The sequence below is a fragment of the Gouania willdenowi genome, chromosome 16 (genome assembly GCF_900634775.1).
Source record: "Gouania willdenowi chromosome 16, fGouWil2.1, whole genome shotgun sequence".
Lineage (NCBI taxonomy): Eukaryota > Metazoa > Chordata > Actinopteri > Blenniiformes > Gobiesocidae > Gouania > Gouania willdenowi.
The window spans coordinates 32,146,711-32,173,329 of NC_041059.1; the positions used below are offsets into that span (position 1 = coordinate 32,146,711).

The window sequence follows — 26,619 nt, forward strand, 5'->3', positions numbered from 1 at the left end:
GAGGGGGTACTCATGGGATGACAAAACGGCTCAAGGGGTACACAAGACAAAAAAGGTTGGGAACCACTGCTCTAAAGGGCTGGATTTGAACCCCGGGCCTTGAGTTTGGCAAGTGTTCCCCAGCATCAGACCCAGAACTGCTCAGTCCTGCAACAGTTTTATGCCACAGGTCATCAGAGTTCTGACCTCACAATAAAGACTTCAAACTGTCTTTACTGACTGCAAAAATGCCTTATATTGAGGCAACTTTAAGTTAGTCCAGGTATAAAAATTTAAATAATAATAAAGATCCTGACAAATGTTCTATAAAGGAAACAAAAAGGAAACAGCTGATTTTCTATTTTCAATTCTAAAAGGGGAAAGGAGAATGGAAAAAACTGTTTTTCAATGTATTTGACCAGGTTGATGTTATGGAATTTGTTTCAATTATATCTCCAGTGGTTCTTCATCTAACAAATAAAGTGGGTTTAAGACACGATGTAAAAGGATGTCTACACGGGCAGACACGATGGGAGAGAGTTCCATGTTGACGAGGGAATCAGCCGCTGCTGAGTCAACAGTTCCACTTAACTCTGGCCTTAAAACAATACAAAAAGGTATAGGAACCACTTGGAATGATGTATGTATGTCAAATGTTTCTTAATGATAAGACAAGCCTCAAGTAAATGTTCAAATTCAGTTTCAAACTAAAAGTTATTTAAGAAAAAAAAATTCTAAACAAATTTTGAGATGCAACATGGCAGATCATGGTGCGTTTATTTTCCTTTAGTGTAAAAGAAAAAAGTCACCAAAACAGCCATTGATTTGAAAGAGAAGCAGACTTTAAAGCCTTATTTAAAAATGATTCAACTTAGATTGTGTTGTAGTAATTATACATATATGAGCCAAAGTGTTGGCAGGAGATCACTGCAGTATTTCTTAACAGGGTTTGTGAACTCCAACCACAAATGTTCAGGAGTTCTTCTGAGGGACGCTGATCGTTACCTGAAAAAAAAATAAAAATAAAAATCAGACAGTGCTCATAATTTTAGATAATGGAAGATAAAACACAGCCCTGTGACTCTCCATATACAGCATCATCCATCCATGTTGTACCCAAATGTGTATATATTTATAATTAGCTGTGTTAAGAGTTAGATTTCTTAAAACGACATAGGTAGAGGACAAACAACGTAAAACTGCCACTGAAGCTTGAAGTAAAAATGACACATTTACTAATCCCACTATTTATTTACTATGTTTAAAGTGATTCTATAAGTCTTTCAACCCCATTACCATTCAACATTTCCAATTAAACAAATGATTGCAGCCCAATTATGGTTAAATTTTGAGACCCAGGGCTGCAAACTCATATCAAACATCATTGACTATCATCACACAGTGGAACAGGGTTAAAAATCTGGCTGTTGCAACCACATCCAGTGAGTCCTTGGTAACTTTGGAAACTCTGAAACCCAAAAATGCAGCAAACAGAGTGTTCTCTTAACAGTAAATAGGAGCCGCCACAAGCTTTATTACACAAGACAGATGCAAGAGGGCAAATGTCTCATTCAACTACCAGCCAATAACCGTTCCACAACATGGATTCTCCTACCAAGCATATTGGCCAAGATAAGTAGGCACGTAGGTCAGTACAGGAGTGAGGCACATAAAGAAATTGGCAGTGACATCTGGGGAGGCAAACAGTAGGAGGACCAACCTGTGCACAACCTGGATTGACTACAAATAAGCCTAGAACTCAATGCCACACATGGATACTGGAATGTCTGGAACTGTAAAAGAACAATACACAAACTGCCTTCATACAAAAACTCCATGGGAATGTGGAAGAACATTGCCCAGGTAAACATCAAGTATGGATAACGTCAAGTCGCATGCTAAAAATGAGCGAGACATTGACTCACTTATCCACACTGCCAGGAAATACAGCAAGGACATCAGGATGTCATTCAGGTTAGACAAGTGTGGCCGGATGGTATCCAAGAAAGACAATTTAAACAGAACCGAAGGGAGTTGACCTACCAGAGAGGAACATCAGAGCTATCCAGACAAGCTACAGTACCTTGGCATTCCACAGGCTAATGTAAATCACAAGGACGTCAAACACAACCTAGTACTTATAGTGAGTAAGGCATGTACTGAGAAGTCAGTTTGAGCCATCAACATGTACACACTGCCGGTCATCAGATACTCAGCTGGGATCATAAGTTGGACAAAGAAAGAAATTGAAACCAATGATAGCAAGAAGACAAGAAAGCTCAACACCCTTAGGCTGTTGAGCTAAGAGGAAAGGAGGAGGCAGAGGACTAGTGAGCATCCAGGATAAAACATCCAAATACCAGCAGGACATCAAGAAGATGGCTCTAAATGATAAGTTGCACAGTAAATGACTCAGACAAGCAGAGGACAACGTAGTAGAGGAGCAGCAACATGGAGGGACAAACCCCTAGATGGAGGACGTAAGATGCAGGCAGGTTTTGTTTGCATGGAGAGGCACAACCAAACTGCTGGGATCGTGTACAGAACATCTGTACCCAGTATGCACTGGAAACTCCCAAATCCTGATGGGACACACCACTAAAGGTGGTTAAGAACAATAAGGCTAATGTCTTGTGGGACTTCAGCTTCCAGAAAAACGAACAGTTGCTGGATAACCAACTAGATACAGAGGTGATTGAAAAGCACCAGCAGAGGGCAGTGGTTTTAGTTGTGGCTATACCATCTGACTGCTCGTGTTAGTAGGAGCACTAAAAAAGTTAAACAAATTCCACTAACAACATCTGAGGCCTAGGAAGTGTGCAGTTCTAGGAACAGCTGAGATACAAGGCAGAACCCTTAAACTCCCCAGCCTCTGGTAGAGCACCTGAGCTTGAGGAAGGCAAACATACCAATCAAAGAGGGTGGTATGTCCACCCGAGAGGTGGATTTATGTGACAGGCCATGAGAAAACCAGGAAAATATCAGCCGGGGGGGTGTTTTGAGTTATTAACAGATTCTAAGTATGTATTCTAAGCTTGTCAATGAAATCACACATATTGAAATCAGAAAATATATGAAGAAGTTATGGACGTTTGAATGTTGAGTCTCAAAAGTAAAAATCGGACAACCTTCTCAAAAGTGTCGGAAGATTTTCTTAGCTACCTGAGCAGGCAGGTGGGGGGCAGGGGGTTGGAAGAACAAAAACTGAGCATTTGCATCAACCCACCCCCCAGCCATGGTTTTTAAAAGCTATTTGAGCCATTTTAATGCATTTTATCCCTCATTAATATCTTTCCGTTCAGAACATAGGTGAATTGAAGCGCAGTGCGAGTTTTCCTCCTAAAAGTGAAATGCTTATATCGCCTTGAGCTGACGCTTGTTTGACTCAATGCAAGGCAGTGGTAAGAAAAAAAAACAATGCAATACCGTCTGTTGAAATTCCACACCCCCAAAACAAACCATTTTCAAAGACAAAGTTTACCATTTTAAAACCTTTGATATGGTTATTTGAAGAATGGAGTGCTTTATTTGTAACTTCAACTAACATTTTAAAAAGAACAAAAATCACTATTTTCTCATGAAATGAAGGTTTTTGCCCTTTTCCTCCATTTCTTTCAAGAAGACATGTTCCTGGTTTTGCCATGGTGCATAACATACATATACATGTAGTTTATGCACCATTCAGATCTTTTTACCGTTTTAACTTCTGTGTAGTTGTCAAGTCCATACTCTCCGAGTTCTCTGCCGTTACCTGATGCCTTGTACCCACCAAACGGCGCCTGGGCTCCAAACACATCATAGCAGTTAACCCTGCAGAGAAGGAACAAACAGCTTACATTTAAGGTAAAGACCTTCATGCTTTCATTTCATGTGGACTGATGATCTGTAGCTATGACTTCAGGTGTGGATGGACAGATCTGCATGGTCCATGTCTTCTGATGACGGTTTTAACATCTGATGTGGGCCAAGCTTCATATTGCATTTAACTTCCTTTTTGTGGTCAGTAAAATATGCAAATATTAATGAATACAATATCGTTAGACAGTCCAATATCAATCAACATCCTCTTTCATAATGATCGGATCTGATTGCCACATATTTAATTCACCTCTTAATTTCTAGGATGAGTGACCTGCTGAGCATCACTGACAGTTTAGTAAAATAAAGTGACACAAACAATGTAAAGAATCATGGAGTCTCATAATAAGAAGGATATATGTCAGCCTAATGGAAAAGATTAAACATCACTAATATTTCCTTAAAGTATGTAAGTGTAAAGTATCATCATACCAGACGGTTCCTGCTCGGAGCGTGTTGGACACATAATGGGCTTTGTCAATGTCTTTGGTAAACACAGCAGCTGCAAGGCCATATTTGGTGTCATTAGCTCGTGACACGACCTCCTCCAGTGTCTCAAACTTTAAGATCTGCATCACTGGGCCAAATATCTACACAGAAAAATAGACCAACAAAAAGATTTTTAAAAAGAAGAGGTTTTTATAAAAGTCAGAGATAATCAAATACGTTTCACTGCCATTGATAAAAGCATTAACAGTATTATAATATATTAGAAAACTGCTCCTCATGTGTAGAAAGAGAGAACATAATACATTCATTAAAAAAGGTTCAGAAATAAATTCATGAAACAGAAAAAGTGCAGAAGTTGATATTGCAGAGTTGCATTAATAATAGTTATTTGGTCTGCATTTAGAGCGCTGATGGCCTGAGGGAAACAACTGGCCCTGAATGTGGACGTGTGCATTCTGATGAACCTGTAACCAGCATAAACTGGCTGTGACCAGGCTCTGCTGAGACTGAGGGAATGACATGATGCAATGGCAGAGCAAGCACTTTTTCTTCTGAGTGAATCACACACTGTACAGCGTGTGGACCGCAGACAGCGTGTGATGATGCTCTCAGTAGCCGAGTGTCGTCTCTATGCCTCTTTATTTTTTTTTATTATTTTATTTTTTGCCACAGACAGACAGTTAAAAAAAAAATGCCATAGACAATATTTACAAATCGTATACATTATAATACAGTAAGTGTGTGTGATATTATAATAATGGTGTTGTGCTATTAGAGGGTGAGGGGAGGAGACAATAACAAGTAAATGATTGTCAAATATGTAGGGGAAAGGAGCGATATATAAATATATATATACAGTATATACACACGTGTCTGAGTATTGTGAAAGGTGCTTTTAATTCATAAGTGCTATTATTATTATGACTGCTCTGGTTATTAGCAATATTATCTACAAAAGCTTTCATGAATTGTTTAATAGATGCGTCACTAACCCAAGGTGCCTCACCTCCTCCTGAGCAATGGTCATGTTGTCCTGGACATTTCCAAACACTGTAGGCTGAATGAAGTAACCTTTGTCCGCGGCCACTCCTCCCCCACACATCAGCTTGGCACCCTCCCTCTTCCCACTACCTATGTAGCCCAGGATCTTGTTGAACTGCTCCTCGTCAATCTGAACAGAACAAACAGCATCATTCACAGCTCAAGTGAACTCATGTCAATGATCCAATAGTAACGTACCTGTGGTCCTTGCTCCGTCTTCAGGTCAAAAGGGTTTCCAACCACTCGTCTGTTTGCTCGGACAACACTTCGCTCTACAAACTCATCATAGATGTCTGCTTGGACAAATGTTCTTGAGCCAGCACAGCAACACTGGCCCTGGTTGAAGAACAGGGCAAAGTGGGACTGCTCCACAGCATCTTCCACTGTGTCAGAAAAGGAGCGAGAGCTGCCATTAGACATAAGTGGTGTACTTGAATAACAGACGTTGTCATCTAATGGGTCACAGCCCATAGTGTTGGGCAGTATACTGGTTCATTTTAATGGTATGAATCATACCAACTAGTATGTGATGTGGAGCAGACTGTTGCACCATGGGACATTGGAACTGAAAAACAATTCCCTCTCAAAGCACAACTTGTCCTCAGTGTGGACATAATTTAATTGCCAATGTGCCCAGACTGTGTTTGTGGGTCCAAAGTGGAAGAGAGACCAGGCAAGTGTGTGTAAAATACTTTGAAAGCACTATGGTTTAGCTGCTGATTACGTTTATTATATAGTAATCTCTATATAATCTAGAATTTAGAGCAACCCTTTTTGTTAGTGTTTTTTTATTGTATTGTATATATTACAGTAAGGATGTTACTCCTTTGGGACTTTACAATGTAGTTTTAACTGAACAGTTTACAGATTTTCTCTGCTGCTATAATACATCTAAAAGAGGTAAATGTGTCTTCTGTGTGAAAGATGGCAACTCATCAGTTGTCATGGTGAGAAACAAAGAAATGCTGTGAAAGGTGCATCAATATTCATTTTATAATCAAGATGCAGTTCCTATAAACGTCCAGTAATGGAATCGTGAGGTGCCTAAATATTCACCCCTAAAGTTAGTGATGTGTCATACTGCGTGTGCTGCAGTGAGGGCCCGTCCCAGTGTTTCCACAGGCAGCCCAGTTCTCATTGAGGTTTTTTTTTTTAAAGTAATACAAATGTTAGTATTTACAGAATACTAACATTTGTTTGAAGTAATCAGAAAAACAACTGATGACCTATAAGTTACTTGAACACAAACATTTCAGAATGAATTAGCGGCCATGTTGGAAATGTCAGTAATAGAGTCCCACGATTTCTGACAAAAACAGTATACCCTTTGCCCAGTGACGAGCTTCTGAGTACTGCTCAGTTTTTCATGACATATTCAAATTCCTTTGACTGCAGAGTCTAAGGAGAAATCGGCCTTCTCCACTCTGTAGGGTTTGTACCACTTCATCATGCTTCTTTTCGGGTTGTTTAGGGATCCAGCCACTTTCCAACACATCCAACACATTGGTGCTGGACTCATAAGCTGCCTTTGCGACTGCAAACTTGGATGACGTCATCACCTACAGTGAAACCTGGGTCAAGCATATCTGTCGCATGTTGGGCGTGTTGAGGTGGGCAGAGCACACGACCAGCCCAAAAAAGTATGCAGAAAGACAGGGAGGTACGGTATCTGGGGTACTACTTGGGGTGTGGACGGGTGTGACCTCAGGTTGCAGAAACCACAGTAATTGCAACCTGTCCACGTTTCTAGTCGAGAAAAAACGTGAGGCATAGGCCTAGGCAATATATCGAGATCGAAGATATATTGAGATTTCTACTTTAGAAAATACCAATATCACCTAAAATGATATATATTTTATACTGTAGCTTATTTTGTATTAAAATATTCGTTTTAGGAGTTGCTGCTTTCTTTACTTCTCAGAAAAGCATGAAAAGCACAGTTGGATGGATTGGAGTGCTTCCTAACCCAGACATTCCCCTAATAAGCCACTAAAAAAACTCACTCACACATACTGTCCCTTAGAGAAGGAAAAAGCCAAAAGTGGTACATATTGTGCAGCAGTTTGTTAATAAATGTGCCTGTGTTGCATTTTGCATCAGCACAGTTAACCCAGAATTTGCTTTCCAGTAGGACTTGATAAAAATATTGAGATTCACATAGATACTGTATATATCAATAAAAAGCCATGAAAGCTGCTCGACTCTCCGTCTGTAGCAGGAATAAGGTCAGGTAAGATCCTGAAACCCCACCCTGCCAATGACAAGATACCCACCACAGTTCCAGAACCCCACAGCCCCATGAAAACATACACAGTAAAACATTGAATGTTAAATACATACAATTGGCATCAGAGAGGATGATATTGGGGCTCTTTCCTCCGAGCTCTAGAGTGACTTTCTTCAGGTTACTGCTCCCAGAAGCTTGTTGGATTAGATGGCCCACCTGATGAAAAGACAACAAAAAAGGAAAGTTACCTGAACTCAGGTTATCATTGTTTTATACAATATCTTACATTGTCTTTATATTTTTCAGTCATTTATTCATCTTCAGACCCATTTATTCCTGTTCAGATTACTTGTAGTTCCTGGGATCTGTTGGTGCCCATCTCCAACTCAAACACAAATCAACATAGATGTTTTTGGATAGTTGGAGTATAAGTACAAACATTCAAATTAGAGATTGAAATCCACATTTTCTAATATTTTTTTTTTTTAAATCATCGATCTGTTCCACAGTTGAACTGCACAGATGGTAATGCAGAAACTAGTAATTGTTGTGTGAATATTGCAAACTTTGAGATTTAATTTTCCTCTTAAATTATAACCTCTCTTTCTTACGTGAAACATTTGCTAAATATTTTTTTCTCAACAGGTAATTAAATCATTTCTATAACACCTGTACTGTTTTATTCTCCACCAAGTCATAACATTTCCAAATTTAGATTAAAAAAAAAAAAAAAAAAAAAGTAATTTGTGTGAACCCCAAAATCAACATTACAGTATGAATGATTCTGATTGCTCTTTTTTGCTGAATGAAAAGTGGTTGAAGTGAAGTTTTGTAAGTGTTTCCCCATGCCTATATACAGTCATTTAAATAACGACAAATGAGTGAAGGATACAAAACAATTTTTGGATTTGATATGATGAATGTGATGTTTCCCCTAAATTTTGTCACTTCCAGGAATTTATTTTCATTTAAATTGTCATTGTTGACACCATCTATTTGAACCTGTAATTGATTACATGCTATTCAGTTTTCCAAAAAGCATGATATTTGTTTTGTTCAGATTTAGTGATAATTTATTTTTGTCAACCAGTAAAGTTCCCTTTTAAGCCTTTGTAGAAGATGCAAACTCATCGCCCACAGACAGGACATCTGAGAAGGACTGTTTATTTCTACTGGCACTTTGAAATAGAACAAACCAAAATCAGCAGCATAGTTTAACTCTTTCTCAAATGTACAAATACCATGAAAGATTTAACAACAATGTGATAGCAGAATGCATGCAATTGCTGATTTACTTATTCATCCCTCCATCTCCTTCCGCTTTATCTGGGGCTGGGTCGCGGAGGCAGCAGTCTCAGCAGAGTTGCCCAGTCCTCCCGATCCACACACCTCCTCCAGCCGTTCTGGGGAACCCCGAGGCGACACCAGGCCAGCTCAGAGACAAAGTCCCTCCAGCGTGTGCTGGGCCTTCCACAAGGCCTCTTCCCAATAGGACCTGCCTGAAACACCTCACGAGGAAGGCGACCAGGAGGCATCCGAAACAGATACCCCAGCCACTTTAGCTGGCTCCTTTCGACATGAAGGAGCAGTGACTGTACTCCAAGCTCCTCCCGGGTGACTGAGGAAGCTTGTCACCCTATCTCGAAGGGTGCGCCCAGCCACCCTGCGAATGAAACTCATTTTGGCTGCCTGTATCCGCGATCTTATCCTTACGGTCTTTACCCAAATCTCATGACCATAGGTGAGGGTAGGAACGTAGATCGATCGGTAAATTGAGAGCTTTGCCCCCTGACTCAGCTCCCTCTTCACCACAACAGTCCGATACAGCCGCACCGATCCATCTATCAATCTCACACTCCATCCGACCCTCACTTGTGAATAAGACCCCGAGATACTTGGACTTCTCTACTTGAGACAAGGACTCTCCACAGACCTGGTGGAGAACCATGGCCTCAGATTTGGAGGTGCTGATCCTCATCCCGGCCGCTTCACACTCGGCTGCAAACCGCCCCAGTGCACGCTGAAGATCTTGATTTGTTGAAGCCAACAGAACAACATCCGATGCAAACAGCAGAAATGAGATCCTGAGGTTCCCAAATCAGGCTCCCTCCAGTGCCTGGCTGCACCTAGAAATTCTGTCCATAAAAGTAATGAACAGAACCAGTGACAAAAAGCAGCCTTGGCGGAGACCAACATGCACTGTAAACAGGTCCGACTTACTGCCGGCAATGCGAACCAGGCTCCTGCTGCGGTCATACAGGGAACGGACAGCCCTTAGCAAAGGGCCGGGACCCCATACTCCCGGAGCACCACGAGGGACACTGTTGAATGCCTTCTCCAGCTCCATAAAGCACATGTGGACTGGTTGGGCGAACTCCCACGAACCCTCGAGCACCCGATAAAGTGTATAGAGCTGGTCCAATGTGCCACGACCGGGACGAAAACCGCATTGTTCCTCCTGAATCCGAGGTTCGACTATTGGCCGGATCCTCCTCTCCAGCACCCTGGAGTAGACCTTACCGGGGAGGCTGAGGAGTGTGATCCCTCTGTAGTGGGAGCACACCCTCCAATCCTCCTTCCTAAAGAGAGGGACCACCACCCCGGTCTGTCAATCCAGAGGCACTGTCCCCGACTGCCACGCAATGTTGCAGAGACGTGTCAACCAAGACAGTCCTACAACATCCAGAGACTTAAAGTACTCGGGACAAATCTCATCCACGCCCGGAGCCCTGCCCCCCGAGGAGCTTTCCAACCACCTCGGTGACTTCAGCCTGGGTGATGGGCGAGTCCACCTCTGAGTCCCCAGCCTCCGTTTCGTCATCGGAAAATGGCAGTGGGATTCAGCCCCTCCTGAGGGGCCGGACGGTTTGCCAGAATCTCTTCAAGGCCGACAAAACAGAAACAAGTAAGTTTTATGTACGAGGAAGTGCTGAGGAAAAAAAGCTGTCAAAATAGCAAACGACCCTTCACATCCACTCAATAGGGAGTTTGAACTTCTCCCCTCAGGTAGACGTTACAAAGTGCCAAGGGCAAATCATAATATTTTTAAAAATTCCTTTATCCCTAAAGCAATTGGGGTACTGAACACCATGTCCCGTTGATGTGTTGTATACTGCCACTGCTCTCCTGCTTCTTGCCCTGAAGATGTCTGTGTGTAAGTGTTGTTGTTATGCTTGTTTTTATATGAGACCAAAGATGAATCTCCACACTGTGGACAATAAATGAATTAACTAACTAACTAAAATCCTCCTCCATGGCTTCTCCAAAACTCCTCCCAGACCCGAGTTTTTGCCTCTGCGACCGTGCGGGCTGCAGCACGCTTGGCCTGCCGGTACCTCTCAGCTGCCTCCGGAGTCCTACAAGCCAAAAAGGCCAAGTAGGCCTCCTTCTTCAGCTTGATGGCACCCCTTACTTCCGGGGGCCACCACCGCGTTCGGGGATTGCCGCCACGACAGGCACTAGAGACTTTAAGGCCACAGCTGCAAACGGCCGCAATTACAATGGAGGAGGAGAACATGGTCCACTCGGACTCCATGTCTCCCACCTCCCTCGGGATCTGGGAGAAGCTCATCCAGACATAAACAAAGGGATCCACCAGATGTTCCCAACAGACCATCAACACGTTTGGGCGTGCCAGGTCTGAACGGCTTCCTCCCCTGCCAGCGGATCCAGCTCACCACCAGGTGGTGATCGGTTGACAGCTCAGCCCCTCTCTTCACCCGAGTGTCCGAGACACGCGGCCGGAGATCAGATGATACAACTTCAAAGTCGATCATCAACCTCCGGCCTAGAGTGTCCTGGTGCCACGTGCACTTATGGACACCCTTGTGCTCGAACATGATGTTCGTTATGGACAAACTGTAACTGGCACAGAAGTCCAATAACAGAACACCACTCAGGTTCAGATCGGGGAGGCCATTCTTCCCAATCACCCCTGTCCATGTCTCACTGTCGCAGCCGACATGGGCGTTGAGTCCCCCAGTAGAACAATGGAGCCCCCAGTTGGGACACTGTCTAGTACCCTTCCCAGGGACTCCAAGAAGGCCGGGTACTCTGCACCGATGTTGGGTCCGTAGGCTGAGACAACGGTGCGAGACCTGTCCCCAACCCGAAGGCGTAGGGACACGACCCCCTCATTCACTGGGGTGAACTCCATCACGTGGCGGCTGAGCTGGGGGGCAATAAGCAAGCCCACCCCAGCCCGCCGCCTCTCCCCGCGGGCAACGCCAGAGAAGTGGAGCATCCAGCCTCTCTCCAGTTAGGATATGGAGCCCAAGCTGTGCCTGCACCTCTCAACCTCCCGCACTAGCTCAGGCTCCTTCCCCCCCATCGAGGTGACGTTCCATGTCCCAACAGCCAGAAGCTGTCCTCTCTGCACCCGACCCCTATGGATCCCTCTGCGGGTGGTGGGTCCACAGGAGGGCGGGCCCAAGTTGTCCTTTCGGGCTAAACCCGGCCGGGCCCCGTGGGCAAAGACCACCACGCACTCGCATTCGAGCCCCAACCCCAGGTCTGGCTCCAGGGTGGGACCCCGGCTGCACCATACCGGGCGACGTCACAGTCCTTGATCTATTTTTATCCATAAAGGGGTCTTCTGAACTGCTTAGTCTGACCTGTCACCTACGACCCCAGGAAGACCCTACCAGGGGCATAATGCCCCAGACAACATAGCTCCTAGGATCATTCGGGCGCTCAAACAACCCCACCATGTTAACGTGGCAGTTCATGGGGATTTACTTATTAAAAAAAGGTAAAATCCTGGTTGACTTAATAAGTCTGGCTTAACCAAACCAGATTTCCTGATGCCTTGTGGTGAAACGTGAAGAAAGGATCAATGTGAGAAGGTTTAGCTGCTATACCAGAGTACGGGGGCCTGGTGTGGTATAGTCTGGGTTTTTTTTGTTGGGATACATGGGGTGCAGAGAAAAAAATGCAACCCTCTTACTTAGGAATGCCTTTGTCAAAACTAGTGCCAAAAAACCATCCAATTAGAAACCGCTCAACAGAATTCAAACTAAGAAAGTATCTAAACTCAAAATCTGTTGGCTTAGGAAAATATAAATTTTTTATGAACTCAATTTATTAGTGTTTAAAATCACTTTCATTGTATTTTATGTTGAACTGCTTGGACAATGTAGTTTGTGAAAATGAGCATGTTTGTAACTCCGAAAAAATGATATTTATAAAACAAAAAAACAAGTTACACATTTTTTGTGACCATAAAAATAATATAAAAAGTCAAGAAAATCTTTTTACTCCCGGCTTCATAATTCATACATCACAGAGTTAAGGGGGGGAAAAAAGAGAAAACTGCAGAATGTTTTGACTTTCTTTAACTTTTTGAAGATTATTCATTTTGTCCACATCTGCAGAACTTCAATGCTGAGAATGCACAGCTGAACGATGCATGGACATTCTCATTTGATACATGCAGTATAAGGTTCCCAATCAGGGGTGCGTGTACCTTCATGGGTTCTTGAACACATCTCAAGGGGTACACAGAAACCTTTGTCAATCAAATTTTTAATATTAAATTATCATTTTTCACACAGACATCTTCCCCTTTAAACTGTGGCAGACTCTTTAGAATAGCTACAAAAAGATGAAGTTGAAAACCTAAAATGGCCAAAATGTCAAAAATAAAAGAGAAATGTTGGACCAGATGTCGGCTTTTAAATATTCTGCTAACCATTTTCACTTTTATTTAATTTTTGCAGGAAATGGAATTCCTCTAGTTTCATATTTCATTTACCTTCCTATACCTATATATGATTTGTGTTAATTACACATTTGTCAATTTTCTTTAAATGTAAATGAATTGCATGAGTTGTAATTATAAACTTTGTTTACTTTTAGCAGACTGTGTCTAAAGTCATTTTCCATATTCTTTGTTAGGACTCATTAACTTTGTAAACAAATTAAAGCCATCAGTTTATATAGCCAACTGGTGTTACGTTGTAAAAATATTCATCTTTGATTAAAACTTTTACTCCGACACTGTAGTAAACCTGCTACAAATGTGACATCCTTCTATTGGTCGGTCTCCATCCATACAAGTTTAATTTGATGCACAAAAAGGCTATTTGAAATTCACCATGTAAAAAAAAAAAAAAGAAAAAAACTGCCATAGCAAAAGAAGTTCACTGTAATGTAGGAATTGACCGCTGGTGTGTTTATGTGCCAAAAAAAATGCTTCCTAACGTTGTTTACATCAACATTAGATTAGTTTTCCTAACATTGCAAATACCTCCAGCTTTCAAACTTGATGCTAAAATACAACATTTTTTTTTTTTTCTTTCAATCAACAAATATCTTGGCCTTACCTCTGTGGATCCAGTAAAGGCCACTTTATCTATGTCCATGTGACTTGCGATGGCAGCACCTGCTGTTGGTCCCATTCCAGACAAGATATTTACAACACCTTCTGGGAAGCCCACCTGGAACATGAGTCAGGCTATAAATCAATATGGAAAATCCAACACCTGAAGTTGCTCAGGCTTAAAAACTGAATTATAACCCGTCTGATCCTTTGTAAGTGGTAGGTGTATAGTTGTCAAAAAGAGAGCACAGTACCTCTTTGATCAAACTGGCAACATAAAGTGCAGTCAGTGGCGTCTGTTCTGCAACTTTCATCACCACAGTGTTCCCAGTTGCAAGAGCAGGACCTAGTTTCCAGGCCTGCATCAGCAAGGGAAAGTTCCACTGCAGAAGGATAGGAGAGTAGCAGGAGTAAGATTAAACATAAAATACATGTGTTGCAGAGCCACAGGAGTGATGTGGGCACAATCAAGGTGTGGCAATTTTGTATCAAATAAAATACCCATAAAACATTTTTTAAACTTAATTCTTTCTTCGTTGCCACGGACCAAATGGTCCGCAGACCTCTGAAGGTCTGCAGACCTGATGGTGGAGGACCACTCTTTTATCTTTTAAATCAATTTTACCTGAAATGTGGGTGCATCTGAAGTGTGCAGTAACTACATCACTACTGAAGCCCATTTGAACAATATGTCAGTGCCTGTCTGCCATTGCAATTACTTTTTTTAAAACTCATTAAACTTGAATAAACTGCGCTGCCACAAGAAAGTCAAAGACTCTCTGAGCGTACTTTGGTCACATATGATCCATGTGAGTGTGCTGGGACACATCAAAACAAAAGCACCAAACTAAAATGTACAGCAGTTAGTGTGAATTCCCACTGATGTGCGAACCTGCCCAACCTGAGGATTGTAGCCACAGCTGCCCTGGGGCAGACTGACAGAAGCGAAGTTGTCATACTACGCCATCGGCTCTTCCGACAACCACCAACACATGCAATCAGCACATTTATAATAAACAATGTGGGTGTAGCATCTTTCCTAAGGATGATATGACAGTTACTAAAGTGACTCCGCCCCCAATGTGGCACCTGGTATTCTCAGTGGTCTCCCGTACAAGTACTAATTCAGTCCGGTCTGCTTAGCTTCCGAGATTTGACAAGATCGGGCAATGACGCTGCAAAACTGTTCAATGCCTAATTTTTTTTAATCTTCATCTGTGGGGTCTGTAAGATAAAACATCTCGAAAAAGATTTAGAAAATCGTTGTGTGTGCACTGTTTTAGCTACTAGAATTCAAAACGCAAACTCTCCTACGTCAAAAAGCTCTGGACAATTTTGGTGGGAAATCAGCTTTTGTGGCACCTGGACATAAAATGGGTTTCTCAGTAAAATCCTTGTGACTGGGCCGATGTTAGAGCTGACAACTCATGGATTTAGGAAATCTGTATTCAGCTATTCTGGTGTTGTGAATTTTTATTAGTCGTTTATAAATAAAATAACAGGTTTTTTTGCTGATTCAGTTATTTGAACACATTAAAGTTTATTATCTGTTTAATCAGATGTACACAGAACAAAGAATTTCTTTATTTTATGTTTTCATTTTAAATGGTCAAACATGCTCTGTGAACACATGGTGTAGAAAAAACCATGACCTCCTTACCGGTATTATCTGTCCACAGACTCCAATCGGTTCATGTCGAGTGTAGCAGAAAAAATTCCCATCAATGGGAATTGTCTTCCCCTCCCATTTGTCAGCCCAACCTGCGTAGTATCTAAACACAAATAATATACATAAACACAAGTACCGGCCCATAAACCACCATGTAAACACATACAGTATCGCCGTCAGTACCTGAATCACAACCTGTTGCTCTTCCTAATGTTGACAATATTACCAACACCACCTCCAACCAATGCTACCATGGAATAGGCTGGCAATGCTAACACATAGTTTCTGTTTCTTGGTATTTACAGGGCAATAGTTTGGTGAGGTTACCTCAAACATTTGACCACATTGGGTATATCCACAGAGTAGGACACAGCATATGGTTTTCCATTGTCAAGAGTTTCCAATTCCTGTGAACACAGAATCATGACATGAATTATCTCAGGGTTAAATAAATGAATAGAAGACCGGTATTAAAATGTAGGTCTACAATAATCACACCCTCAAATCCAACAGGACATTGACTGGTTAAAAATATACTTATTATGTGTTGAAAGAACAGTTGCGGCACCATGGGAGCTTTGGGTTTGTAAACCCACTGATAATAGTATCCATGATATCACTGCATCAAACGACCATGTTGGGCATTTAAAAAAATTTACTGACAGTTAAAGCATTGAATACAGACTGACAGCAAGGTAAGCAGCGTCCCTCTCAATGGCATCAGCCAAACGGCTGAGTAGCAGGCCACGATGAGAAGCATCCATTCGCCGCCATGGTGATCCCAACTTGAAAGCATTCTGTGCAGCTTTCACTGCTTTTTCAACGTCGGCCTAAAAATACAAAGCATAGAAGAATAAATATTCAGTATGTAATCACAAAGATAATCCTGTTATTTCAGACACTGAAAGTACTGTATAATATAGCTCTTCTAGTACACTGATAGATCATACAGATGAGGTTAAAAGACTCAATCAATTGGAAGGTCTATTCTTGACTCATGCTCAGATCCACCAGCATCTGAACATGAAAGGCTAACATTTTAGTTTGTGTGCTTTGGCCATGTTTGTTATTATATGAATGTATACAGCTGTAAATACACATTATGAAGGTGACAAACATATTTCAGAAATCTCAAAACTGGATCCCTGCCAGAAGCTAAAGTTAAAATATTCTCCCTGTGTGTGAGTGAGTGACTTTTTGCTGGGTCCTACAGCTTCCTCCAGCAATCCAAAAACATGACTGAGGAGTCTCTAGATTGCCTGTAGGAGTGATTGGGAGTGAGTGATTGCATGTTTACCCCTGCCTAGCGTGTGATGACAGCTGGAGTTGAGCACCAGCAGGCCCTCGCCATCCTGAAAAGGAATATGCGGTGGCAAAATGGATGAATGGATCTCTCCGTAAGCGGGCTTCACGTAACCAAACATTCTTTATCCCAGAGCGGCTATACTATGAAGCTGGTTATCAGCATGTTAGCTTAAGCCACCTAGATGCGTGCGTGCTCACAGAGACAATTTCTAAAATAATTTAAAATATTTAGAATAAAAATCCATAATCCTGCCCAAAAGCAACTATTTTGCTGAAGCAAAAGCCAGGAAGGAAGGAATGCTAACAGATTAAACTGTTAATGCGTACAATTGTTTCATTATACAATATTACTGTAATTCACTGGGCATTAAACAGACAGGGCTCTGAAAGTCACTTTCATTCTATTACACTAAAGATATGTTTCCATTCATGTAGTGGCCCTCAATTTCCCTCACACTTTCACAGATGGTTAAAAAATTCAATATGAGATTCACATAGCTTACCCTATCAGCTTCTGCAACATGACAAATGATCTCCCCAGTTGTGGGATTGATGGTAGGAAAGGTTTTCCCACTCACTGCATCATGCCACTCATTGTTGATGAACAACTGAAAAAGAATCAGAGCATTATGATTAAAGATATTCTCATTAGAACATTGAGGAGAGGCAGTAAAACCATTTTGTTTCACCTGATCTTCAGACTGATTAGGTGTCACATTTAATTTTTTTTTATGAAAAGATTTACTCAATTAATTAAAAAGTTGCTACACATTGAAAATGAAAAAAGTGCCTTCTTTAAAACCCTTTTACTGACCAGGATAGAGTATGCAAGACCACTTTCTGCAAAATCTTCTTGGAATAAAAGTAGAAACTTCAATTCAGAACAAGGCTGATACAACTATATTTTATGAGAAGTGTAGTTTGGTTACGAAACAACATTTTAAATGACTGGCCAAGTTTATCTAGGACAAGTAACCATGGTTACAGCTCAACAGCTAGCCTGCTGCAGAGCAGGTTAACAACCAGGATAAAAGTTATCCCTGCTGTGGCTCTGCTGTCAGAAATGAGTGTTTTACAGAATGTTCATGGTTTTTAAGTTTCTTCACCCAAATATTACAAATAGTCATTTAACTTGTCCGTTTGACTTCTGGTTTTAAATTAATGTTTTTTATTTTCATAGTTTATATATAAAGACAACAATAACATATAAAAAGACAATATTTGAGCAGTGAAAGTGAGAAGGCAGATGGTTTATTAGGAATATTTTCCTTATTAATAAAACACCAACAGTGAAGTTAAAGAAGATACAGAATAATCTGTCTTTACTCATTATGACTGCATTGTAAATAATAGCTGTTTTTTACAAGTGTGTCCTAAAAATAAGAAATTGGATATTGTAGCGTTGGATCTGAAGGGTTTCACATTTTTCTGACATACTTGTTTTTAAGTTTATCATAGAATATACCTTTATTGATCTCCAAGAGAGAAAATTCACATACAAACACAAAAAAAAGTTTAAAAAATTAACCAGGATTAGAACTCGGGTCCCCGGCACGGGAGGCAAGAAATCGTCTCTTTATCCTGCCTCAGCAAACGTGCAACCAATTTATCCAAAAAAGTGATGACCAGACGTTGTCTCAGCACGCATTTTCCTTTATCCTGGATGTATTTATCTGATGTTTTTGCAATACCCCCCAGCAGTTTAATAGAACTCAATTTTTATTAAGATTTATAACATTGTACAATACAATCACATTTATCACACTATATACTGTAAGTGCATGCCAATACTATACAGAAACTATTGTACAAATAATCAGACAAAATACATATATACCAGAACATAACAACAAAGACAAAACAAAAACAAACATCCACACTATGCTCATCTTTTTAAGATAGCAAATCCATCATGGGACTCCATCTTTTAATGAACAACTCTTTCTGAAGCCTCAGAGAATAAGTAATTTCTTCCATCCGATAAATTTCTCTCACTTTCTCAATCCAATTAGAATAAGTAGGTGGGTCCGACTGCAGCCACTTGATGGTGATACATTTGAGTGCAGCTGTCAGCAGAATTCTTAGCAGATATTTTCTGCTATTACCTACAAACCCATCAGGAATTGTACCTAAAATAGCCACTTGTGGCTCTCTAGAAAATGGTTGACCGAATACTGTGTTGAGGGCAGTGAAGACATTATTCCAAAAAGGACTAATCTTTGGACAAGTCCAAAAAATATGAGTATGACTCCCAAGCTCAGTACTACAATTTCGCCAACAAGTATCAGGATTTACTGGATTCATTTTTGAAGTTATTTCTGGTGTCCTGAAGTATCTTGTTAATATTTTCCATTTAAACTCTCTCCACGAACTGGAGTTGGTCACCAGGTGTGCTTCGGAGCAGATTTCATCCCACCTCTCCTCAGTAATTTCAGTGCCAATCTCAGCCTCCCACTTTATCCTTATATTAGATATATTGTTTGTATTCAAATTTAGAAAAGCCTTGTAAAAATGATTGATAGTCTTTAGAGGTTGATTACCTTGTTGTATTTTCATAAGAATAGCCTCAACAGGTGATGGTTCTAACACTTTTACCCATTCTTTATGTTTTGTCAAAAAGCTTCTTAATTGTAGATATCGAAAGAAATCCGAGGAGGGAAGCCGAAACTGACCCCTTAATTGTTCAAATGACTTCAAACAACCATTATGCACAAGATGATGGAGTTTGCTAAGACCAGAAGTTGACCAAGTTTTAAAGCCCCTATCGATGGTAGACGGGGCAAAGCCTTGGAGGGAAGAAACATCAGAAAGGGCTGAAATTTCTTTTGGCAAGCCAAACGACTGCTTTATTTTACGCCAGATCTTTAGTGTGATCATGGTCCATTCACCCATACGAATATCTTTAAATGGAATGTCAGAGAAAGGGAGAGCCTCCAACGGTCTGCTACACAAAGTTTTTTCAATATCGAGCCAACGGGTATCAGACAAGTCCTGCATCCACACAATCAGAGGTCTCATTTGAGCTGCCCAAAAATAGTGTTTAAGATTAGGGACAGCAAGTCCCCCTCGAGATTTTGATACTTTTAGAGTTTGCCATTTGATCCTAGGTCGTTTGCATTGCCATATAAATTTGGAAAACATCTTGTCTACCTCATCAAAAGCAGAATTTGGAATATTTATCGGCAGCATTTGAAAGAGGTATAAGAGTCGTGGTAGCACATTCATACGAATACTTTCTATTCGACCTAAGAGAGATAGAGGCAGGGCTGTCCATCGTTCCAGGTCTTTTTTAATTTTCCCTATTATCACCTTGTAGTTTGTATTATACAGATCAATTAGTGATGGAGGAATTTGAATGCCCAAGTATTTAATACCATCTTTAGGCCATTTAAAGCCACTCTGGTCTTTAACGGTTTGTGATATATTTCCTACAATATCCATTGCCAGTGTTTTATCAATATTGACTTTATAGCCTGAAAGATAACCATAATTACTGATTAGGTCCTTAAGATGGGGAATTGTTGCTGTTGGATTGGAGATATATAATAGTATGTCATCAGCATAAATCGATAACTTATGTTGTTGACCATTTATTGAAAATCCCTGGATATCATTGTCGTCTCTAATTAACTGTGCTAAAGGTTCAATACTTATATTGAACAGCAGGGGCGACAGTGAGCAACCCTGACGACAGCCACGTTCCAGTGTGAATCTGTTAGACATTGTTCCATTCACTTTTACTGCAGCCAATGGGTTAGAATATAAAATCTGTATCCATTTAATGAAATTTGGGCCAAATTGAAATCTTTCCAGTGTGTGTCTTAAGTACTGCCAGGACACACGGTCGAATGCTTTTTGGGCATCTAGAGACAATATCATAGCTTCTTCTTGTTTCGTTTTTGAATAGGACATCAAATTCAAAAGCCTACGAACATTGTCCCCATAGTGTCTTCCTGTCATGAATCCTGTTTGGTCTGGATGTATCACCTCTGTAATAATTTTACTGAGACGTTTGGCTAATATCGCTGTAAGAATACGTAAGTCGGTGTTCAGTAATGATATTGGTCTGTAGGATTGACAAATTGTCGGATCTTTTCCCTCCTTATGTATTACAACAATTGAAGCATTATTCCAGGAAGGCGCCATGGTTTCGGTTTGCAATGCATGTTGGTAAGCCTTTAACAATAGGGGAGTCACTTTTTCCTTATATAGTTTATAGAATTCATTAATGAAGCCGTCTGGGCCTGGACTTTTATTACTTTTTAAATTTGATATCACCTGTTTAACTTCCTGTTCTTGGATTGGTTCATCTAATTGTGTTGCTAATGGTCCAGGGAGAGTTTTTATCTGGATACTCTTTAAAAAAATCTGATATTAAATTGTCATCGTTACATGTGTCATTATTTTTATAAAGAGATTTATAAAAATTTGCAAAACAGTCTGCAATTTGGCCTGGTTTAGTAATTATTTTTTGATCGCATTTTAATTTTTGGACTATGCTTGAAGACTGCTGTTTCTTAAGCCTAATCGCCAATAGTCTACTTGCCCTATTGCCATTTTCATAGTACTTTTGTTTGGTAAATCTTAAATTACCCTCTATTTTTTCAGTGACCAGGCTGTCAAGGTCTCTGCGTAATGATTTAAGCTCACTGAGCACATCCGCAGCTCGTGTCCTTTTATGTTGTTGTTCTAACAGACGTATACGGTTTTCCAATTCACACTGTCTAGCCTCTTTTTTCTTTTTCTTGGCACTCGCAAATGATATTATTCGACCTCTGATATAAGCCTTAGCACAATCCCACAAAATGAGGGGTGACATTCCAGGTGTAGTATTTATCTCCAAATAGGTCTCCAGTTCAGTGTTTATAAAATTACAGAATTCCTTATCATTTAAAAGTGAGGCATTCAATCTCCAGTGTTTAATTTTTGGTAACTGTCCCAAGTTCCATGTTACTACTAAAGGTGCATGATCAGATAGGGTAATTGGAAAAATTTCAGTGTTTTCTATTCTATGTAATTCAGTTTTAGAGGTGAAAAAAAGGTCTATTCTGGAGTATGATGAGTGCCTGTGTGAATAAAACGTAAAATCTCTCGTCCGAGGGAACTTATTTCTCCAGACATCTATTAGACCGAGTTCTGTTGAAAGTTGTTTTAAAGCTTTGCTCATTTGAGAGACAGGGCTTTTGGAGCTAGTCTGTCTATCAATGGGTGGCGACATGACACAATTAAAGTCCCCTCCTAACAGTAATATACCTGAGCTCTTTTGGAGCACAACATTGAAAATATTATGTATAAAGTTTGGCTCGTCCTCATTAGGAGCATAAATGTTGAAAAGGGAGACCAGTACACCATCAATAACTCCATTAACTAAAATATACCTCCTTCTGGATCTTTATGAATGGTCAATGGAGTGAAATTCACCTGCCTATGCACTAAAATAGCAACACCTCTTTTCCTGCCAGACCGATGAGAGGAATAAAATACCTGGTTCGCCCAGGACCTCTTTAACTTGTCATGCTCAACATCAGACAGGTGTGTTTCCTGCAGGTATGCAATATGACAATTATACTTTTTTAACTGACCAAGAATTTTTTTTCGTTTTACAGGACTATGGATTCCTTTAATATTATAGCTTATTACTCTGAGAGCATCCATTTTTGAAAATTAAATAAAATCAGAGAGAGTTCCTTCAGTATAGTTATTCCTATACCAGCACAATGTTGTTTGCATAGTGTAACATAACAAAAAAAACAAAAAACAAAAAACAAACTAGAAACATGAACAAAAAAAGTATTTGCATTTTTTTCCCCTTTAAACGATCCCTGGGGAACAGTGGGATCTGAACAGGGACAACAACAAACAGTCTCACAAACCCCCTGAGCATGTATCCAAACAGCTTCCATTATTGTGTACAATAAAAGCGGATACGTTATGATTCAGGGTAAACGGCTGAGCGAGTGGTCCTGGCACCTCTAAACACGTGCGCGCACGCAATAGGTTGAACTACCAACAAATAACAATGTGTATAGTCCAGGCTCCTGCACAGTTTGTTGAAAATTAGACACATCTGAACATAGTAATCATACAGCGCTTTGCGTTACCTCGTGACAGTCACATGTCTTCATCTGCTGATTGAAGGATGTTTCCTTTAACATAGTCCATGGCTTCAGCAGCATCCACAAACTCCCTTTCCACGTTGTTGTGAGTAACGCGGAATTTTGCCGGAAAGATGATCCCGTAGCGAACTCCAGGTCTGTTGCGGAGCATCTTCCTGACATCGGTGAAGGCGGCCCGGGCTTTTACGACGCTGGAGGTGTAGTCCGGGAATATAGCGATGGGGTTAGCTTTGTAGACAAGTTTGCCTCCGCTGCTGCGTGCTCTCCTCAGGATGTCCACGGCGTCTCTCTCACTGCTCAGTCTAGCGATGATGGCGCGCGGTTTTTCACCCGGCTTCCATTGAACCAGACTACGGTGGGAGCGCTCCACACACACCTCCCTGTCGAGCCGAAACACTTCTTTTAGGAGTGAGGAGACAGCCTCCGGTGTGCTGGATCCCTTGAGCTCAGCCACACCAATAATCCGGATATTACATCTTCTCATTTGCCCCTCTAAATCCTCACACTTGTCTTTAACCACCTTCATTTCTTTTTGGAGAGTAGACACAGTTCCTCGCATTGCCACCATCTCATCAGACCAGGTGGACATGCCATCCTCAACACTTCTGACGTTAGCTTTCACCTGCTCCAGCTCCGCTCGAATGGCGGCGGTGTTGCTGTTAATCTCGGTCTTTACGTCCTGTATTTCCCTTTTCAGTGATTCGAAATGGTCAGCCATGGCGTCTTTAATTTCTTGTTTGATAATGGTGGAAATATCCTGCCGTATGGAGACCAGGATGTCCGTTTTGATTGCCGTTGCGTCCATGCTATGCTTCGGAGGAGTAGCAGGCTTTGGCATCTCCTTCTCGGCGGTGCTGTTTGAACTTTTTCCCCCGGCTGCACTGGACCTTGTGTTCGACGAGGCCTCGTATTTAAACTTTCGCAGATTAGCGGCCATAAAAGCACCTATGACCAACTCTTTGATGTGTTGTCAATGGTAATACCATTTAAGGAGGTTTTAGGAAATAAATTGGTAACTTAAGTGTCCTTTAAGTATGAAATTTAAGCAGAAATGTGCAAGAGCTCTGAGCAGTGCGTCTTTACTCCATCGAGCTCGCTAGCGCCCCCCCCCAGCAGTTTAATGAGCAGCAGGGCACGTCTATGGTGTGGGCACATCAGGGCAGTGAAGGCACGATGTGGATCATGTGACGAAAAAAAGGAGATCTAAATTATTATTTTGTTTTATTTATTACTATTTTGGGCCACACACACACACATCACTGACAAAAGGGCACATCTGCACATGCCTGTATATATACATATATATATAATTTATTGTGGCCACAAAATGCTATTTTATGGCTTTTATTTATGTTGTACAACCATTAAAAATGTTAATATGTGACTGTGTGTGTGTGTACGATCATAAATGTAGGTAGGGTATGTACTGTAGTGAGTCGGTTTCTACAACTGCTCCATTAAGCCATTTCACACTCTGGAACTGCGCATGCGCAACCTGGGGGGGTCATAGGTCAAGAGGGATATAAACAAACAAGCTTGTTTCCTCTGTTGCTATTTCCAACCTAACAGCCTGTGTAATGTTATTCCAGTGATTGTTAGTGTTTTAATAGTGTTTATATTATTAATATTACATATATTCTGACTCGAGGAGGTGTGCAAAGTTTTCCGCTGATGCCGATTTTGGCTGATCCGAGCACTTTTAAAAACTGATGGAACAGCAGTGTGGAAGCTAGGGCAGTCCCCTAGTTTCCACCCCTGACTAATGAAAACACCGACTATCTGCTTCTCCAGCGGGCGGATTCGGACTCTAACTGGGAATGATGCACATATCCGGGCACTTTAGTAAAACCGATGAGAATCAGTATCAAAGCGACAGACCTCCCATTGATGGGACTCTCTGAACGACAAGCCCTGACTTCCATGGTCTCCAGCGGACTCTACCCGGGAACGACACATCAGGGACAGTTAGGCTTTCCACTGATCTGAGCACTTTAGTAAAACCGATGTGAGAAACTGTATCAAAGCGACAGACCCCCTCTGCTTCCACAATCTTTTAACTTTGATTGTTATGTATTTTCTGTAATTACTTTATTGTTGCTGGTTTCTTTTTCTGACTTGTGTAGTTATTTTAACAACTGTAAAGTGTTTTAGAGTTTATGAATGGTTTACAAATAAAATGTATTATTATTATCGATTGGACAGGAGATATTACCGAGTGTGAAAAGGACAGTATGAGTTCTCACTTTGAAAAGGTATATTTACGAGGTCCACCATTCTCTAACCAGGTCCATGATTATTTCTATTAAGCTATTATTTTAATTCAATTTACAAATTTGAAGGAAGTGCACAAGATGGACAGGTAAGTAAAACAGTTTGAAAAGTCAAGAAAAAAACAGAATTTTTAGCTCGTGTGCAGCATTAGCTTTAGCAGCTAACTCTGTCTTTCTGCCTCAGAGACTGATACCACGTTCATATCCCTCTTGACCTTTGACCGAATGCGGAAGTACTGAACCAGAGTGAGAGTGTGAAAAGGCTTAACTTAACCTAACCTAACCCAAGGCTCAGAGGTTGTTATTATATTTTCTCTCTCGTTGGCGTGGGTTGGATACCGCGTGGAAGCAACATAAAGTGTTTATTTCTTAAATAAGACATATTGTACACGCATTCATTGTTCCGTCACATTATATAGATTGTAAATGTACAAAGATAAATACATATAAAAGGGCAAACACACGGAACTAAGCTTCTTGTTTACAACAGCCGCGTTGAGTTCCCTGTGCAGCGAAAAGTCAAGTCGTGCATGTGACGCGTCTGTAGTACTATGTAACACTTTTAACGACTGTAAAACACATACAAAAACAACACATCGGCGTGAGAAGCTCAGCACCCTGGTCCTCTCAGGCTGCTTCCGCAGTTGCAGCACCTGGCCTAAATTAAACTTTTTTTTTTTTTTAACCATGTCACGTCTGGAGCTCCGTAAAAAACGTGTTGTTGCCATTTTTTAATGCACAACGAACAATAGCAAGCAATTTGCGTTTAGAATGTGAGGTCAAAAAGATTCAAACACACAAGAGTTTGCATTAAACATGAACATTGGAGCTGTCACCCCCTTCAGTCACATTTTGTTTGGGGTCACACATTATAGCACAACACCGGGAAACCCGCACAGACCCTCACCTTGTTGTAGTGAACCTCGGGCTGAGTGTTCGGCGCTGGGATGGCAGCAGCGGAGAAGTGACGGCCTGACAAGACACTGAACCGGGGAAGAACCCGACTCACCAGTGCGGTGTACATTGTTACAGCTGTGGAGGTGGAGGAGGACTACACTGACACCAGATCAATCCTGGACTTATCCAGCTCGGCTAAGGGGCGGGGCCAGTGTTGCTCCTCCTAAGTTACATAATAACCCATTGGCTAGGAGCCTCCCTTTGCCATTTATTATTGGCAGTGGCTATCCGTACGGTTGCCGTATCAATATACCGACATTCTATCCGTCCGCAGCGCCCCTATTTGGTGAGTTTAGGTGTCGTGACAAAGACTAAACCTTACACTAAACCTAACTCTAACCCTACTAACTCTAAAACTTGTTGCGATGGGTTATAACCTAACCCTAACCCTTAAGACCACACTAATAGCACCGTGTGTAGTCCGTACG

The 26,619-nt window shown here is 41.2% G+C and overlaps 1 protein-coding gene across 1 annotated transcript; it reads right to left on the bottom strand.

The window, feature by feature from the left end:
* Positions 1-722: 722 nt before the first annotated feature.
* Positions 723-26,322, bottom strand: LOC114478570 (aldehyde dehydrogenase, mitochondrial-like). Its single transcript, XM_028471725.1, has 13 exons — positions 26,142-26,322; positions 17,352-17,456; positions 16,233-16,373; positions 15,871-15,950; positions 15,535-15,646; positions 14,129-14,257; positions 13,879-13,992; positions 7,669-7,771; positions 5,527-5,711; positions 5,294-5,458; positions 4,270-4,427; positions 3,675-3,789; positions 723-984 (listed from the first exon to the last, which is right to left on the bottom strand). Exons 1-13 carry the CDS (start codon positions 26,256-26,258, stop codon positions 952-954), a joined length of 1,557 nt encoding a protein of 518 aa, XP_028327526.1. The 5' UTR covers positions 26,259-26,322; the 3' UTR covers positions 723-951.
* Positions 26,323-26,619: the final 297 nt, after the last annotated feature.